The sequence below is a fragment of the Aethalodelphis obliquidens genome, unplaced genomic scaffold (assembly GCF_003676395.1).
Source record: "Aethalodelphis obliquidens isolate GAN/ISIS:26980383/991018 unplaced genomic scaffold, ASM367639v1 scaffold53, whole genome shotgun sequence".
Classification (NCBI taxonomy): Eukaryota; Metazoa; Chordata; class Mammalia; order Artiodactyla; family Delphinidae; genus Aethalodelphis; species Aethalodelphis obliquidens.
This window is the reverse complement of record NW_020837997.1, coordinates 11,763,733-11,780,721: the sequence shown is the minus strand read 5'-3', so window position 1 is coordinate 11,780,721 and position 16,989 is coordinate 11,763,733. Positions and strand designations below refer to the sequence as shown.

Here is a 16,989-nt window from a genome sequence, read left to right as displayed (position 1 = left end):
TATACTTCAATAAAATTAAAAACCTTAAAAAAAAAGATTGTGATATTCCAAACTCAACCTCCATAGCTTTTATAACAACCATTCAAATTAAAGAAAAGGTAGTTAAAAAAACAGTCCCTGCATCTCTCAGTATATTGATGGCAATACTAATTTCTGAAATTCCTCCATGAGTGAGGTGCTGCTTCAGGCTTACTATCTTAAGGAACAGTTCTAGAAGCATCTCTTTGATCTTTCCCCAACAATATGCCTCAAGGAAACCAAAATGGTAATTTTAGTGGTTAGTAAGTGTATCTATTTCTACAATCCATCCTGAGCCTGAGGAAGTAATCTATTTTCGTTATTTTTATAGGGCATTTTGTAATTTATGATTTTGTAAGTTTCTGTGCACAGGCTTTGCACATTTTTCTTGGACTTCAACATTTTGCTTCTGATTTATAAGCGCTTTTAAAACTATTAATTAGGGTTTCTCTGGTGGTGCAGTGGTTAAGAGTCCGCATGCCAATGCAGGGGACACGGGTTCAAGCCCTGGCCCAGGAGGATCCTACATGCCACGGAGCAACTAAGCCCGTGCACCACGACTATTGAGCCTGCGCTGTAGAGCCCACCAGCCACAACTGCTGAGGCCCGTGTGCCTAGAGCCCGTGGTCCGCAACAAAAGCCACCACAATGAGAGGCCCGTGCACCGCAAGAAGAGTGGCCCACGCTCGCCCCAAATGCAGAGCCCCCTGCGCAGCAACGAAGACCCAATGCAGCCAAAAAAAAAAAAATTATTAATGATATTGCATTTTTTGCTATGACAGCATTGAAAACATTTCCAAGTTATTATATCTTTCATCTTATCATTTATGACGTTTTTACTTTATTTTTTCAAATCTTGTCATCATTCTATTTATAGTTTTTCTTTGGATGTCGTGACTTTCACTCCCTAAGTATACAGAAATACTTACTGATGTTTTCTTTTAGTTTTCTGGGTTTTTTTTAGCTGCATTGGGTCTTCGTTGCGGCACGTGGGACCTTCCTTGTGGCATGCGGGATCTTTCATTGCAGCACCCAGACTCTTTGTTGCAGCATGGGCTTCTCTCTAGTTGTGGCGCATGGGCTCCAGAGCATGCAAGCTCAGTACTTGTGGCACACAAGCTCTCTAGTTGCGGCGCACGGGCTTTAGAGCACAAAGGCGTAGATGTCCTGCAGCATGTGGGATCTTAGTTCCCCAACCAGGGATAGAACCCGTGCCCCTGCAGAGGAAGCGTGGAGTCTTAACCACTGGACTGCCAGAGAAGTCCCTCTTTTTTTAAGTTTAAATCTTTATCTCATCTGGAATTTATGTAGATGTAGTAGAAAGAGGGCTGAGATTGAATCATCTCTTGCCATAAATCATCATATACAGTATTTTATTATATCCTGTGTCTGTTTATAGACTCTCAAGGGTGTATATGTTCATTCCAAGATTTCTCAACAATGGCACTATTGTTATTTTGAGTCAGATAATTCCTTGTTTCTGAGGGCCATTTCAATTATTTGTACTCATTTGTTATTTTAACTGGTGATCGGATCAGAAGTTCTTCCTCATTCTTCATTTATATTTGCCTACCTACTCCTTGCACTACTTTCAGAAATTCTTTTATAATTACCTTATTATGAGGCATAAAGTACTTCTTGATGCAAATTTGGTTGGAAATTTCTCTAAATTTTATGGCTAGGTTTAGAGAGACCTGCATCTTTGAACTGAGGAGTCTTCAATCCAACAATGTTATTTATATATCCATGAAGGTGACACCTTTGTCACTTCATCAGGAAACACTTTTAAATGTTCTTATATGGATCCTGCACATGGCATTAAGCCTATCCTGCAATATCTAATATATAGTTTCCCAGAAAATGCAATTTTAGTCCAATAATGTATTTTATGATGTAAATCATATATATTTAATCAGTAACTAGTAAATTGCCAATAGTTCTAACAGTTTTATAGTTGTTTCATCTTTAGTTTCTCAAGAAAGCAATGTTATCACCTCCAATCACAATATTTATTCCTATCCTTTATACGGCTCATTGTCTATTCTGACATGATCTTATTACAGATTAAAGCAATGATAAATAATTGAGGTGAAAATAGACATATTTGTTTTGTTTGATTGTTCCTTTCAGTCGGAAGTCCTACTGATATCAGTTCCTCTTTACTTAGTGCTCTCAAACACCTTCAATGAGTCGCAGCCTGGCCCAGCAGTCATTGCCTAAAATCGATCAGAGAAAATTTAGTAATAATAATAATAATAATAATGGCAGTGTCTCTAGCAGCTAAGATTGTGAAATAAGGCCACAGACTTCTTTCCAATTGTGCTGAAATTACGTCGGGGAGACAGACAATAAGCACCAAATAAACTCACAGAAAATGGGGAGTATAAATGCAAGAGAGACTCCTATTAGAGCAATTAACAAAAGGAGAGATAATGCTTCCGGGGGACTCCTCAAAAGGTCACGTGAGAGAGAGACCTTTACACTGAGACCAAGGAGTAGAACACGAGGTGTCCGACTGTGGGGAGAGAGAGGAGGGGATGTTTTCTTACAGGGAAAATGTCACTGATTTTTTAATTGATGGATTAGATCTGCAGAATGGAGAGAGGGTGGTGTTGGACCCCTGCAGACCTATGGCAACAGAAGCTGGAGGAGTAGGGGTGCCTCCGCACAGACTTTAAACAAAATAACGGAGGGAAGGGAATTCCCTGTCAGTCCAGTGGTTAGGACAGGGCGCTTCCACTGCAGGGGGCATGGGTTCCATCCCTGGTCCGGGAACTAATATCCTTCAAGCCGCGCGGCGAAACAAAGGAAAAATAATAGAGAAAATAACGGAGGGAAGGACAAAGAATATAAATGGGAACATTGACAAGAAAAATCCTGATCATACGCTAAAATGATAGAAATGAAATCTTATAGAAGCAAACCAGAATCAGATCTAAGTGCATTTAAAAAAAAAATCAGATTTCGAGACCAAAGTGGAAAAAATACGGTTTCCCAGAAAACTCAGACACAACGATATCAATTTTCAGTATAGGTGCTGATATACTAGAGGTCGTGGTCCCTAAAGCCCCAAGTCCACCCCTGACCCTGGAAGTCACCGGTCTCCCGCGTCCTGTCCAGTCCCGCTTCCAGACACGGGGTGCTCCGCGTGGAAACTGGGTCAGGACATCCAAGACCAGAAAGGAGGACGAAGAGGGGCCGTCGAGCTGCGGGCTGACGCCAAGTCCGACCTGCCCGGAGCGAGTTCTGCTCGGAGGCCACATCCCGGGAAGGCAGCTCCGCGTCCAGGGTAGAAGACCGGACAAAGACAGGGCAGAAGCTGAGAATCCACGTTTCCGCCCGGCTTTTCCACGTGATCCCTGCCCCCGCCCATCTCCCAGGCAGGGTCGGTGCAGACACTCAAATTGCCCAATCAGGGGCACCGGGGCCTGTAGCACTATCCTCAGAGGCTCCAAAAGTGGTGCCCGAAGCGCTGTGCAATCAGGCTGCGTGCCTCGGGAAACTACCCAATCAGAGTCCCCATAGGGAGGGATTACCTGGAGAACCGTCCAATCGGAGTGCGGGGAATCCCAATTCTATCCAATCAGGGAGCGGGGCCCAGAACACCGTCCAATCAGGGCCGGGGGGCGGGCACGCTCCCAGCCCATGTAGGGGGTCGTTCTCGGCCGGCAGTTGTGCTGGTGCCGATACCCCGCGCAGCCCGAGGTTAATCTTCCCCATCGCTCTCACCTGCCCAGGTCGCGGGGCCGCGGGACCGCGGGAAGGACTTCCGGCAGAGTCCGGAGCGGGGCGGAGATGGTGAGTGCGCTGACCGGGTCGGAGACTGCGAGGGGCTGGTTCGAACCGGCAGGAACCAGCTGGAAGCTGACGCGGGCCGGGGTCTCCACGCCCCTCCCCCAGGGTCCCGGCCAGAGTCCCCGCCCTTGGTCGCGGGGTGGGGGGGGTCCCCCTGTATCCCCTGCTTTTTCTTTAGTGACTCACCAAGCTTCCTAAACTATGAGGCTTTAAATGAGGGGATCTTTTAATTTCTCATTCATTTATCGCAACCACAGGGGGGAGGGTATATAGCACTTATTAGACATTCAAGGTATTTTTCATTAAATGGATGGATTCTGGTGCCCATGGGATTGAGTTTCTCGCATGTAAAAAACTAGGATTAGAGTCAGCATTTCAAGTACAAAGAATGAGTTGCAATTACATTGAACTTGTAGATGAATTCGAGGGTGGATCTACACCTTTTACGGTATTGAACTTTGCGATCCACGGTCTTGGTATGTCTCTCCATTAATTTCCTTTAATAATGTTTTACTGTTTTCGTCATGTTTTACAAAACCTTTGTTAGACTTGTTCTGCATGTAATGTTGATGCTGATTTAAATGGTATCTTAAAAAAATATACTGTTCCCGGTACATAGAAGTAAACTCATTTTTGAGCATTTTTCTTAGTGTCTTTGTTAGGTGCAAGCATAGATTTTAATTATTGATCTGTAAAATCTTTGAATCTTTACTTACAAAATCTTACCTGCAAATAATGATACTTCAGCTTTTTTCTTGTCCTGTCATTTTACCTTTTTCTTTTCTTTTTAAATGATTCCCAGGACCTCCTGTCCAGTGCAGAATAAGGTACTCTGTGTGTCTTGTCTTCTTGACAAGAGAGCTGTTTTACTATTTCAGATTTTTCATTTAACATTGCAGTGTTTTTATGCACCATCTTCCCCAGGTAGCCATGTTCCTTCTAGTTCTGATGTATTAAATTTTTATGTCCATTAATGATAGTCATTGTTTTGGATTTGAGGACAACGAATTATGATTTTTCTGCATTTCTATTATATAGTAAAATGGATTAACTTTTGTATACTGAAAACTACAAAAAAATCTATTTAATTTTTATTGTAGTATTGTTGCTTTACAATGTTGTGTTAGTTCCTGCTGTCCAGCAAAATGAATCAGTTATACGTGTACATATATCCCCTCTTCTTTAGATTTCCTTCCCATTAACGTCACCACAGAGCACTGAGTAGAGTTCCTGGTTTTATAAAATGGATTAATTTTTAAACATTATTGCATTCCTAGAGTAAAATGTGCTTGGTTGTGGGACTTCCCTGGCGGTCCAGTGGTTAGGACTCCATGCTTCCACTGCAGGGGGCACGGGTTCGATCCCTGGTCTGGGAACTAGGATCCTACATGCCCCATGGCTCGGCAAAAAAAAAAAAAAAAAAGCTTGGTTGTGCTTGATTATGCACATTACTCATTATTTAGGGAACTAATTTTTAATAGAACTTTGCAACTGTGTTTGTTAATGATAGTTTATTTTTTTCATTTGTACTATTCTGCTCTTGGCATGTCTCTGAAAAAGGAATTGTTTTCTGCACACAGAATTATTGATCTCGTTAATATTTAATAAAACTAGCCTGTAAAACAATTTGGGATTTTTGTTTCCTTTTTGTGAATGTTTGAAAATACCCTTTTATTATCTTTAAATTACTTTCGACTACTAAGTAGTATGGAAGTACTCATATTTTAAAATTTTATTTTAGACCATTCCCTTCCTCTCGTGTTTAATCCCTAGAACATCCCTAATTATGCCTGCTTTTTCATTTGTAACTTTATTTGCCCATGCTTTGTTTTTCTTGAAAAAAAACTGTCAGAGGTTGCAATCTGATCAGTTCTAAGAGATGTGGTTTGTACGGTTTTTTGTTTTGGACTCACCGCACAGCTTGTGGGATCCTGGTTCCCCAACCAGGAGTTGAACCCAGGCTCTTGGCAGTGAAACCACAGAGTCCTAACCACTGGACCACCAGGGAATTCCCAAGAGATGTGTTTTTAGCCTCCCTTTTATATAGTTCATTTTGCCCTTCACATTTCATTCTGTGCTTTCTTCTTTTATTCTGCTTCTCTTTTTCCAGATTCTTGAGTTCATTTTTAGCCCATTGGTACTGTTCGTTCGTTCTTTCTTTTTCTGGGAGTAGATGGTGCTTCTGCTCTTGGCTGGGGACACTTTGATTCTAGTGTCTCTCCAGTGGGACATGGTGAAGTTAACAAGCACTTGAAACCTTTCCAGAGATTTTGTGAAATCACAACATTCTGTTTCTAATCCTTATAGTTTAAAAACGCAGTGGCATTAAAAACAAACAAAAAACCAAGCCACGGTATCCATTTCCAATGTTACCCAGATGGTTATGTCACTGTTATGATTTCATTCTGCCCCAGTCCCTTTGCTCATGTTCCTAGTTCCAAATGCCTTCATTGTCCTGTATTTTACCTACAGCACTTACCCCTTCATCTAGATAATATTCAATTTACTTACTGTCTTCCACTGTGAGATTTTAAGATCCATGTGGTTCAGAATTTTTCTCAAGTGCTGTATCTCTATAACTGCATGTAGTAGGAATTATCACCTAAATAGATTTTCAGCAAATGAATGAGACAGAGCTACAGCTGTATAGAGAAGCAACTCGCCTGAGACAGAGGGCTTTGCCAGTAGAAAGAGCCCAAGGATGTCTGATGTGAAGAGAATGTTCCAGTTTTCTAGTCTCCACTGTCCTCTCCAGGAGACAGGCAGAGTCTAGATCTGCACTGTCCACTAGAGCACCCCTGGCCACACGTGGCTGTTGAGCTCTTGTACAGCTATCAAAATTGAGTTGGGTGCATGTGTGAGATCCATACCAGATTTCTAGCATTAAGTATGACAAAAATAACATAGGCTATCTCAGTAATTATGTTGGTTATGTACTGAAACGATCTGTATACTTGTATTTAGTGGGCAAAATGAAAATTATTAAAATTTCAATACAGGGACTTCTCTGGTGGTCCAGTGGTTAAGACTCCATGCTCCCAATGCAGGGGGCCCAGGTTCAATCCCTAGTTGGGGAACTAGATCCCACATGTCACAAGTGAATATCCCGCATGCTGCAATGAAGATCCCACATACCACAACTAAGACCTAGCATAGCCAAATAAATAAATAGGTAAATAAATATTAAAAATTTCAATATGACATTTTTATAAGGTAGCGACAAGAAAATTCAAATTTGGATATGTTGTCTGTATTGTCTTCCTATTTAATGGCACTGCTATAGATCAGGTGTTGGCAAACTACAGCCCACAGGCCAAACCCAGCCTGCCACCTACTTGCATAAATAAAGTTTTATTGGCACACCACCACATCCATTCTTTGACGTGTTGTCTCTGGCTACTTCTGTGTGACAAAGGCATACCTGAGCAGTTGTAACAGAGACCACGTGGCTAGAAAAGCCTAACAATGTACTCTCTGACATTTGCAGACAAAGTCTGCTGATCTCTGCTCTAGGTCATTGTACACATTTTGAGGAATAATGGGCATAATCATCCTGTAACATGTATGTACAGAAATGCAGCTGCTAGACATTTAGGCTTTTAAAGCAGTCAGACCTACATACAAGGTTCTAATTGGGTAACATTGAGCATATTATTAAGTGATTCTGTCCTTTTGAGTTTCCTCTGCTACATACTGATTGTAATGATATCTACTGTGAGATTTATTATGAGACATAAATGAACTCAGGTGTGCAAAATATTTCACACATCATGGATGCTCAAATAGCACATTTTCTTATTAATGCTGTTGTGAGACTGTTACAGGTTTTGATGGCTTTTAAATGTCACCTGATACACAGTGGTGGAAGAGTTAGTTGAATTTTATCTGTGGATAAAAGTTTGTCTTGAGACAGTGCTACATACCAGAGTATCTTGGTAATTAGTAATTAGGGATGCCCAAAGCAGCTGACTTTACTTACCAGCCTCATGAGAGAGTGTTCCCATTCTGAAGCATTCTCATTCTGCTGCTGTTTATTGAACAGGTAAATCGTATCCCCTGCATTGGAGTGTGGCAGCCTATGTTCACACCTCTGCGTGTGGAAGCTAATGGAGTGATGCACTTCCTCAAAAGCCAGGCTATTGGGGGACCCTGCAAGCCATCAGATTCCATGCTCAGGGGTTGGGCAGTTATGCCTGTCTGCATGCCACGGGGTGCAGAAATGACTGCTGTGTGTAGTGCCCCTAGGAGGCTGGTGTATAAGTCAGTGCCTCTGGCTTTTCAGTGGGAGCAGATGTCCTTCGGGAGGAAGATGCCACCTGATCCCTTTATACCTTTTATGATCTGGGCAGATTCACAGCCAAACCCTTCTGGACTTCAATTAATTCATTTCCACAGTGGGCTCAGAACTGCCTCTTCACAGGCAGGAAGGACCAGGGCACTCTTTTCTGGGGAAGGCAAGGCTGTTCTGGTGTCTTGTGACATCAGTGACATCAGTTGAGGAAGAGCCACCACCCATAATTTTGACATCACTCATAATTATCAGCACTCAGGCCCCTGAATGCAGGCACTGTCGTGAGGTCTGAAGTCTTAGGCTTCTCTTCTCTTGGCTGGGCTCCAACTTGTCAATACACTGACTGCCTCCTGGAGAGCATGGAGAGAAAGGAAAAGGTGCTGTTTTATAAAAGAACAGGAGACAGATAAGTAAATATTAATGCTTCGCATAAAGGTGGACCTGCCAGTTTATGATGGATTGGAATTTTCCAAGGAACTATATCCATCTCAGGGCCTGGGTTGAAGGTTGGGCATAATCAGGCCTCTTGAGAATCAAATTTTTGGTGAGGGGGCAAGCAAGAAATGCCCCTGGACCCTCACTGTGTTTTAATTCATTAAAACCTCATCCAGGCCTGACTTGGTTTCATATCACGCTTTGGCCTGTATTGGACCATGAAGAAGGAGATGAAATCATTTTCATTACAAGGAACTGATGTTTTTAAAGATAAAATAATTGTTTTATTTGTACAATATTTCTTCCATATCTCCAATGTATTGTGGACTGTTCTGGATCCTTCAGATGGAGGGGAAGAGTGGAAGGAGCCAGAGTCAAACTAGAGAGATGGTTGTTAAATCTATGAGGCAGGCTGGCATCTCAGAGGAAGTCAGCGCTGAAGAGAGGGGAAGAGATGATGACAGAACCCTAGAGTTGATGGGAGACCACAGAACCATGGATGAACTTGCTGTGAATTGAGTCCTGGTTCTCCAATGCTGTCAGCCTCCCCCTTCCTTCTGCACACACAGGTGGAGAGTGGTACCTCGTTAAACCAGAATTTGTTGGATGTTTTAGGAGTCAGTGGTCTTTGAGGATGTAGCTGTGGACTTCACCCCAGAGGAGTGGGCTTTGTTGGATCCGGCTCAGAGGAACCTCTACAGAGATGTGATGCTGGAGACCTTCAGGAACCTGGCCTCAGTGGGTAAGGATGACATCATTCCTTTACTGACTCTCTAGAGGACAGGTATCCCCAAGCTATTGAGCTTGCTCTAGAACTTGGGCTGAACAGTGGGAATTTATTGCTAAGTAAGACAGACATGGTCACATTACTATGGAGCATATAGTCTAACAGCTTTCTCATGTATGTATGAAACCTACTACTTTCTCATTAAATGTTTTTAGCCTCTGTAAGGGTTATAACTGTTCCTTAAGAGGAGCAGCCCTTGTTGGGGAACATTACATTTGGAAATATTAATTAGAAAAAGAAATTACTTCTTTCTGTGGAAGTTGAATTTTGCAGATACGTTAGCTTCCCTTTTTTTGACTTTTCATCCATCCTCATGAATAGCCTTGCCCACATTGAAAGACCTTCCATATTTCCTCTTTGAAAGTTTATATTTGGGCATATGCATTTTGTCCAATTCCGTCCTATGTTGCTTCCTGACAATAGGGCATTTATGTCACCAGAAGTCTCAGTCTTCATGGAAGTATTTCCAGTAAATTGCCCACCATTTTGTCTTCTTGTCCTTATTATTGTCAAAGTCCTCAAGTAGCCAGAACTCCTCCAATTCTTTTTTTACTCAAAAGTGCATTTTTCCTTATAAAATTTCTCTTGGGTTGCTCTTGGAAAGAAATGCATGTTTCCTACTTATTTTCTTGCCTTAATCCCACGAGTTCATTCCAAAGAAAGTAAACTTGTTACTATTTTTCATATTATGGCACTCAAATTAAAATCAATGGGTTAAGTCCTCTACAGTGAATGTTTGGGGAAGTATGAAATGAACAGAATATAGTTAAGTTTCAGAAGAAATGATTCCTGGTTCTCCATTTTAGGAGAAAACTGGAAATGCCATAGCATTGAAGATCAGCACAAGAACCAGGGAACACATTTGAGGTGAGTGACACATACATTAGAGAAAGCAGGTCTCAGGAGAGAGTGCCATGATATTAATAAGTGTGTAGATATATGTCAGATCTTAAGTGTTCACAGAGAATTTTCACAAGACAATTTTATAAACATGATACAGATGTTGGCTGATTGAGACGTAGTTCAGTTGTAAACAATTGTCAGGAAACAAAATCCCATATATAAAGAACAGTGAAAATGGTACCTCAGATTGAGCCCCCTGTCAGAGCACTCAGCTTATATCACTTTGAAACAATTCTAACAGGGCAAGAAACATACACATTCACTGAAAATGGTAAAAGTGTAATCATATTAATCATTAAAAACCGTAATGAATTGTTAACAAATCATTAGTAATATGATTCCTAATTTTAACAGATGGCGTGTGGTGGAGATACCCTCAGAAAATAATGAAAGTAATCAATGTGGAGAAACCAACCAGATTTCCAATCTTATTGTACATAAGAGACTTTCTACTGGAGTAAAATCCTATGCATACAATAAGTTTGAAAAACCCATCATGGATTCTTCAACCCTCAAGAGTCCCATAGCATCATCTCAACATGGACAAAAACCCTATCAGTGTAAGGAATGTGGGAGAACTTTTATTTCTTACTCATCCTTTGGGGCACACATAAGAGCTCACACTGAAGAGAAACCCTATACATGTAAAGAATGTGGAAAAGCCTTTATATATTTCTCCAAACTTAGAGTCCATATAAGAACTCACACTGGAGAGAAGCCTTATGAATGTGAAAAATGTGGGAAAACCTTCAGATCTCCCTCAAACCTTTGGACACATAGAGAAACTCATACTGTTGAGAAACCCTATGCTTGTAAAGAATGTGAGAAATCCTTCTCTTCTCCCTCTTCTCTTAGAAAACATGTGAAGGTTCACAGTGCAGAAAAAGCCTATGAATGTAAGGAATGTGGAAAAGCCTTCCTTCATTCTTTTTACCTGATCATACATGCAAGGATGCACACTGGAGAGAAAGCCTATAGATGTGTGGAATGTGGGAAAGCCTACAGCTGGCCCTCAGACCTTAGGATTCACATGAGGACACACTCTGGAGAAAAGCCTTATGAATGTAAACAGTGTGGAAAATCTTTCAGTTCTCCTTCATCCTTTAAGGGACATTTGCGAACTCACACTGGAGAGAAACCTTACGCATGTAACAAATGTGGGAAAGCCTTCAGTAGTCCTTCGTACTTTAGAACACATGTGCGAATTCACACTGGAGTAAAACCCTATGTGTGTAAGCAATGTGGGAAAGCTTTCAGTTGGTCATCATCTTTTCGAGGACATTTGAGAACTCACAGTAGAGAGAAACCGTATGAATGTAAGGAATGTGGTAAAGCCTTCAGTAGGCTTTCATCCTTACAAAGACATGTGAGAATTCACACTGGGGAGAAACTCTGAATGTCAGCAGTGTGGGAAAGCCTTCTATACTCCCCTATCCTTAAAGAAAACACATGGAAACTCAGGAAGGAAGGAAACTCCATGCCAGTTCCAATGATGGAAGGCCTGCATGCAGTTTACATGTATTGTGCACCACAAACTGCATAGCATTGGAAAATATTTACAAAGGTCTTGGATATACTGTTGGCTTTATTAGTGCCTTATTCTTAAAGTAGATCCCTATCACATTATTTCCAGTTCTTTATGAGGATAACAGCTAGGAGATAATAATTCTTTAAGTATTACTTTGCCAGGGCTGCCCTAACAGATTGCCACAAAGTTGGTGGCTTAAAGAAACAAATGTATCCTCTTCCAGTTCTGGATACTAGAAATTGGAAATCAGGCGTTATTAGGGTTGGTTCCTCATGAGGGTTCTGAAGAAGAATCAGATCCACGTGCTCTACAAACTTCCAGTGGCTACAGCAATCCCTGGTGTTCTTGGCTTGTGGAAGCCATCATTTATTTATTTACTTATTTATTTTTTGGGCCACACTGTGAGACATGCAGGATCTTAGTTCCCTGACCAGGCATTGAAACTGCGCCCCCTGCAGTGGAAGCACAGAGTTCCAACCACTGGACTGCCAGGAAGTCCCAGTAGGCACAAGCATGCATCATTCCAATTTCTGTCTTAATTTTTTTTAATTAATTAATTTAATTTTGGCTGCATTGGGTCTTCATTGCTGCGCACAGGCCTTCCCTAGTTGCGGCGAGCAGGGGCCACTCCTCGTTGAGGCGCACAGGGTTCTCACTGTGGTGGCCTCTCTTGTTGCGGAGCACGGGCTCTAAGTGCGCGGGCTTCAGTAGTTGTAGTGCACGGGCTTAGCTGCTCCGCGGCATGTGGGATCTTCCCAGACCAGGGCTCGAACCCATGTCCCCTGCATTGGCAGGCGGATTCTTAACCACTGCGCCACCAGGGAAGTCCCTGACTGGGAATTTTAATATTTCTTGTTTAGAAGGCAAAAAAGAGGGCTTCCTGGTGGTGTAGGGAAGAGAGGCCACAACAAGAGAGGCCGCGATAGTGAGAGGCCCGCGAACCGCGATGAAGAGTGGTCCCCACTCGCCGCAACTAGAGAAAGCCTGCACGCAGCAACGAAGACCCAACACAGCCAATAAATTAATAAATTAATTCAAAATAAAAGAAGGCAAAACGAAGGGACTGGGGCTAAAATTAACTTGTAAGGAAACAAGTCAGTTTTGTTAGCTAGACTAGGAGAAAATTTCATCATTTTTGTGATTTGCATAATTCTTTTGATCCGTGTGACAACATGATCACAGAGTGCTCTTGCTTGTGCCTTACTCCATAACATAACACCCAGTGGCCTTGTCTGATGACAGTGTTGTTTAAATGGTTTCTGTTTAAGTGACCTGCCTGGTGGTCCAGTGGTTAAGATTCTGCACTTCCACTGCAGGGGGCGCAGTTTCGATCCCCGGTCAGGGAACTAGGATCCTGTTTGCCACCACGTGGCATGGCCAAGAAATTTAAAAAAAAAAAGGTTTCTGTTCAGCAGAACACCACAGCCTAGGAGTGAAGACCAGACCAGGTAGATCCCCATCTCAAGGGCTGATTCTTTTTTCTCACTATGTGAACATTTTAGTATGTTTACTATATATCTGCCACTGTTTTGTTTCCCATAAATTAGTTCAGTTAATGTAAGTTGAGGTAATCCTCCAAAACTATAATGTAGATACTCTAATCTCCTTTTGTGAGTGAACTGGGGCCTACAGATTACAAAGCTAGCAAGTGGTAAAGACAGGATCAGGATTCAAAACAAAACCTTCTAGCCCTGAGACCATGCTCTTCACTGCATGTTAGTCTTTGAACCTCCTTAATACACCAGCCATTCTAAGCTCAAAACAAAATTAGGCCCAATCATGGCACACATGGTAGACTCTCAATGCAGAAGCAGGAAACAAGTGCTTGCAGTTCTGATTTGGCATCAAACATGGAAATATGTGTCTTGGAGGAAAATAATCCATGATAAGAGAGATAATAGGGAAAGCAGGAGGGTGTAGTCTGTATTTTTTTTTCCTCTGAAAGGCAGGGGGGCATCAGTGAGTGAGGATGTGTTCATTAACTTATAATTTCATCATCTAGTGTCTTAAGTAAATACTACTAAAGGAAATGCTCAAGGGAAGTAGAATAATGAGTCTCCATAAAAATAAAATCCTTGTGGTTGCCAAGGGGGAGGGGGTGGGGAAGGGAAGGATGGGGAGTTTGGGATTAGCAGGTGCAAACTATTATATATAGGATGGATAAACAAGGTCCTACTGTATAGCACAGAGAACTATATTCAATATCCTGTGATAAGCCACAATAGAAAATAATATGAAAAAGAATATATATATATATGACTGAATCACTTTGCTGTACAGCAGTAATACAATATTGTAAATCAAGTATACGTCAATAAAATTTGAAAATTAAAATTCTACTCATGGTTCAATTTGCAGTAATTAAAAGCTTTAGCTCATGTGACATGTACTTAGGAATTGGAAAGGGTTTCTGTCACCAGTGTCCCATCATTTATTGGGGCCACATAATGTGGCTGTTTGTAATTCTTTTGAAAGAACTGTAAATTGGATTATATATTTGGCATTATCATTTTGCTATTATAGTATAGTCCAATGAGTTTTGTATCCTGGAAATCAGAGTTGCCCCCTAGTTTGCAAAAGGAATATGGTCATTTGCACAGCTATACCCTAGCATGTGCCTTTTCCTATGAGCAGAATGATACCTATACAAGCTCTCGGAAATGCCCCAGTAGATGCAAGGAAAACTGCGGTCAGTGACAGGATTTTTCCGCATCATAAATCCATTTCAGCTCTCAAATTCCTTTCCCAAGCCCATTTCTATGTCTGCTGAGAGACCTCATTAAGGGATCCACACCTGTCTCCATTTTGGGAATATTTCCCCTAAGCAATGCCATGTGGCAGTGAGTGGGAACAGAAAACAAGGGCAACCAGGGCCCAGGACAGTTACTAACAAACTTTGGGCCAAGGGCAGAGGAACCAGCTCTTGATCATCTTCAGCTCAGCAGCAAGTACCAGGGTCACCACGCCTACCTCAGTCTCACCACCACCTCGATGCTGGACCCACAGATGCCGCAAGCGCAATCACAGCCCCTGTGTTGCAGTCGACCACCATGCGTCAGGAGCAATCGGGGCTGGGGCTCAGGGCTGCACATGCACAGTCCACACCTAGAGCCACCTGGACTCTGGCTCCCTAGTCATTCGCAGGCTCCAGACTGGCTTTAAAGAGCCCTCCCCTTTGTCCTCCAAGTTCACTCACTTCCTGGGACACCACCCCAGGGAACCTGAGCCCCTTGAAAAATGCAGCTGGAAGAATGACAGCCCGCAGAGACTAGATTCCAGGCCCTCATTGCTTCCAGCACACAACACGGCCTCCATGCCCCACCAGCTGCCCCCAGAGGCTGCTGGCCGTTCTGACCTTTGTCGACTGCCCAGGTTCAAGTGGATTATCCTTCCCGTGTTGGTAGCTGTGGCCTCTGGTTTTCCGGAAAAGCCCGAAAGGACGCCAGGCAGGGCCGAAGGTAGCAGAAATCTCTGCCTTCTACTCCGGCCTCACTGGACCTCACTTCGGCCTCCAGCCGGTAACCAGGTACTGGGGCCAGGAGAGGGGTTGGGAGGTTTCCCGAGGCTTCAACCTCCCTTCCTTCCCCGACCATGGCTGCCACTGGGAAGGCAACTAGGTGCTAAGGAAACCACAGCAGATGCTGAGAGACTTAGTAGAGGATAAGACAGCTAAAGAGGGATTGCACACCTTGGCAGCCCCAATGCAGTTCCTCCCTGAAATCAAAGGGACAACCAAAACCCTCTGTATTGTCAGGTACTGAGGGGCCTGTTCTTGGAAGAGACCTAAAGCAGAGTGGCTGGCTGGAGCATCCTTGACAAGGGATGTTGGCCATTGACTCTCAGGGCCTCAGGCTCTTATCATGTGGTGGTGATGTCCCCTTGGCAGTTTCTTACGGTGAGTGCCTTTGAATGTTATGCACGGTGAGGGCTCATCATTGTGAGGTCCCCTCCCTCACCAGGTCGGCTGAAAGACCCTCCTTTGGGATTTGTTTTGAGTGCCAAGGGACATCACTCTGCCACATGGGAAGGGGGTGAGAACTGTATGGGTCTGTTATGAGCTTTGAACAAAACTCTCATTGTTTGTGTGTGAATATATAGGTATCTGAACCTGGTCATTCAACTAGCGTTTATTGATCACCTACGTACCAGGTCCTGTTCTACATGCTGGAGATGCAGCAATGAATAGACACACATACTCACACACACACACACAAAGTCATGGGGATGTAATGAACAGCAAGGTGACTACAGTTAATAATACTGTACTGTGTATTTAAAAGTTCCTAAGAGAGCAGATCTCAAAAACTTCAGTACACACACTGGGGAAAACCCAGAGACAGAGAAACACTACAGTCATCCATGCAGTGAGATGCACAGACAATCGGCACTCCTGTCAGGACACAGGAACCACCACTCAAACACCTGAAACTTCCCAGACAAATGCATGTGGTGGCATGACAAAATCACACAAACTTTGTCACTGGGACATACACGTGGACACACTCAGACACAGACACATAAATTCAGACACACTGGCAAAGATGATGTCTCCAGAGAAACTAATACACTCCCAGAGATACACAGCCTACAGCGTCTGCGACTCCCCCACTCCCCAACAGCTCTCTTTACTTAGAACTAACCAACATCAGATACGTCATCTATTTCACTTGTTATCTCTCCTCCTGGAACAGGGACTTCACAATTCCTGAACCTGCACAGTACAAAACGCCTCTCTCCCTAAGAACCACAAGAACCCAACCTGTGCAAGAAGTGTCAGGGGCCCAACGTGGCTTGGGTTATGATGTTCCAGCCCCCCACACTGCTGAGGATTCTACCAGCAACACACTCATCACTACCTTTACCCTTTGTCACTCTGCTTTCCAATTGGAAACTCAATGCGGGCAGCAATGGTGTCTGTCTTGTCGACTGGCAGCCAGGTGTCCTGCACTGTGGTCCCCTCGGCAGCGCTCTCTGCTGGTCTCATGTGCCCGTAGACTCCACTCCGTCCACCCTGGGTGGCCCCAATGTCCTCCCGGAGACTCCGAGGATGGGCGCTTAGGGAGCGTGGACCACACATCTCCAGGCCACAGAGGTAAGTCTTCCTGATGCGCAAGACGTGGTGACCCGACTTCCATCTTTCCCTGGGCGGCCTCTCAGTCGCCCCACCCACGAGCACCTGCGCACTTCTGAGAAGTCTGCGATCCCTGGTGTCTCCAGCGGTGTTTAAGAGGC

The 16,989-nt window shown here is 43.3% G+C and overlaps 1 protein-coding gene and 1 long non-coding RNA gene across 2 annotated transcripts; one reads left to right on the top strand and one right to left on the bottom strand.

Moving 5' to 3' along the window:
- Positions 1 to 1,884: 1,884 nt before the first annotated feature.
- LOC113608737 (uncharacterized) lies at positions 1,885 to 3,396 on the bottom strand. Its single transcript, XR_003428405.1, has 2 exons — positions 3,117 to 3,396; positions 1,885 to 2,234 (listed from the first exon to the last, which is right to left on the bottom strand). It is a non-coding gene; the product is annotated as an uncharacterized LOC113608737 (long non-coding RNA).
- A 291-nt stretch (positions 3,397 to 3,687) lies between these two features.
- On the top strand, positions 3,688 to 11,735 carry LOC113608736 (zinc finger protein 77-like). Its single transcript, XM_027085519.1, has 4 exons — positions 3,688 to 3,816; positions 9,155 to 9,281; positions 10,133 to 10,193; positions 10,584 to 11,735. The coding sequence occupies exons 1-4, from the start codon at positions 3,814 to 3,816 to the stop codon at positions 11,623 to 11,625; spliced, it is 1,233 nt and encodes a 410-aa protein (XP_026941320.1). The 5' UTR covers positions 3,688 to 3,813; the 3' UTR covers positions 11,626 to 11,735.
- The last annotated feature ends 5,254 nt before the right edge of the window (positions 11,736 to 16,989 follow it).

What these genes read in the sequence shown, in the direction of transcription:
- LOC113608736 (XM_027085519.1), top strand. An exon ending in CAGGAACCTGGCCTCAGTGG is followed by an intron (nt 9,282 to 10,132) that starts GTAAGGATGACA and finishes TCTCCATTTTAG; the next exon opens with GAGAAAACTGGAAATGCCAT. An exon ending in AACCAGGGAACACATTTGAG is followed by an intron (nt 10,194 to 10,583) that starts GTGAGTGACACA and finishes TAATTTTAACAG; the next exon opens with ATGGCGTGTGGTGGAGATAC.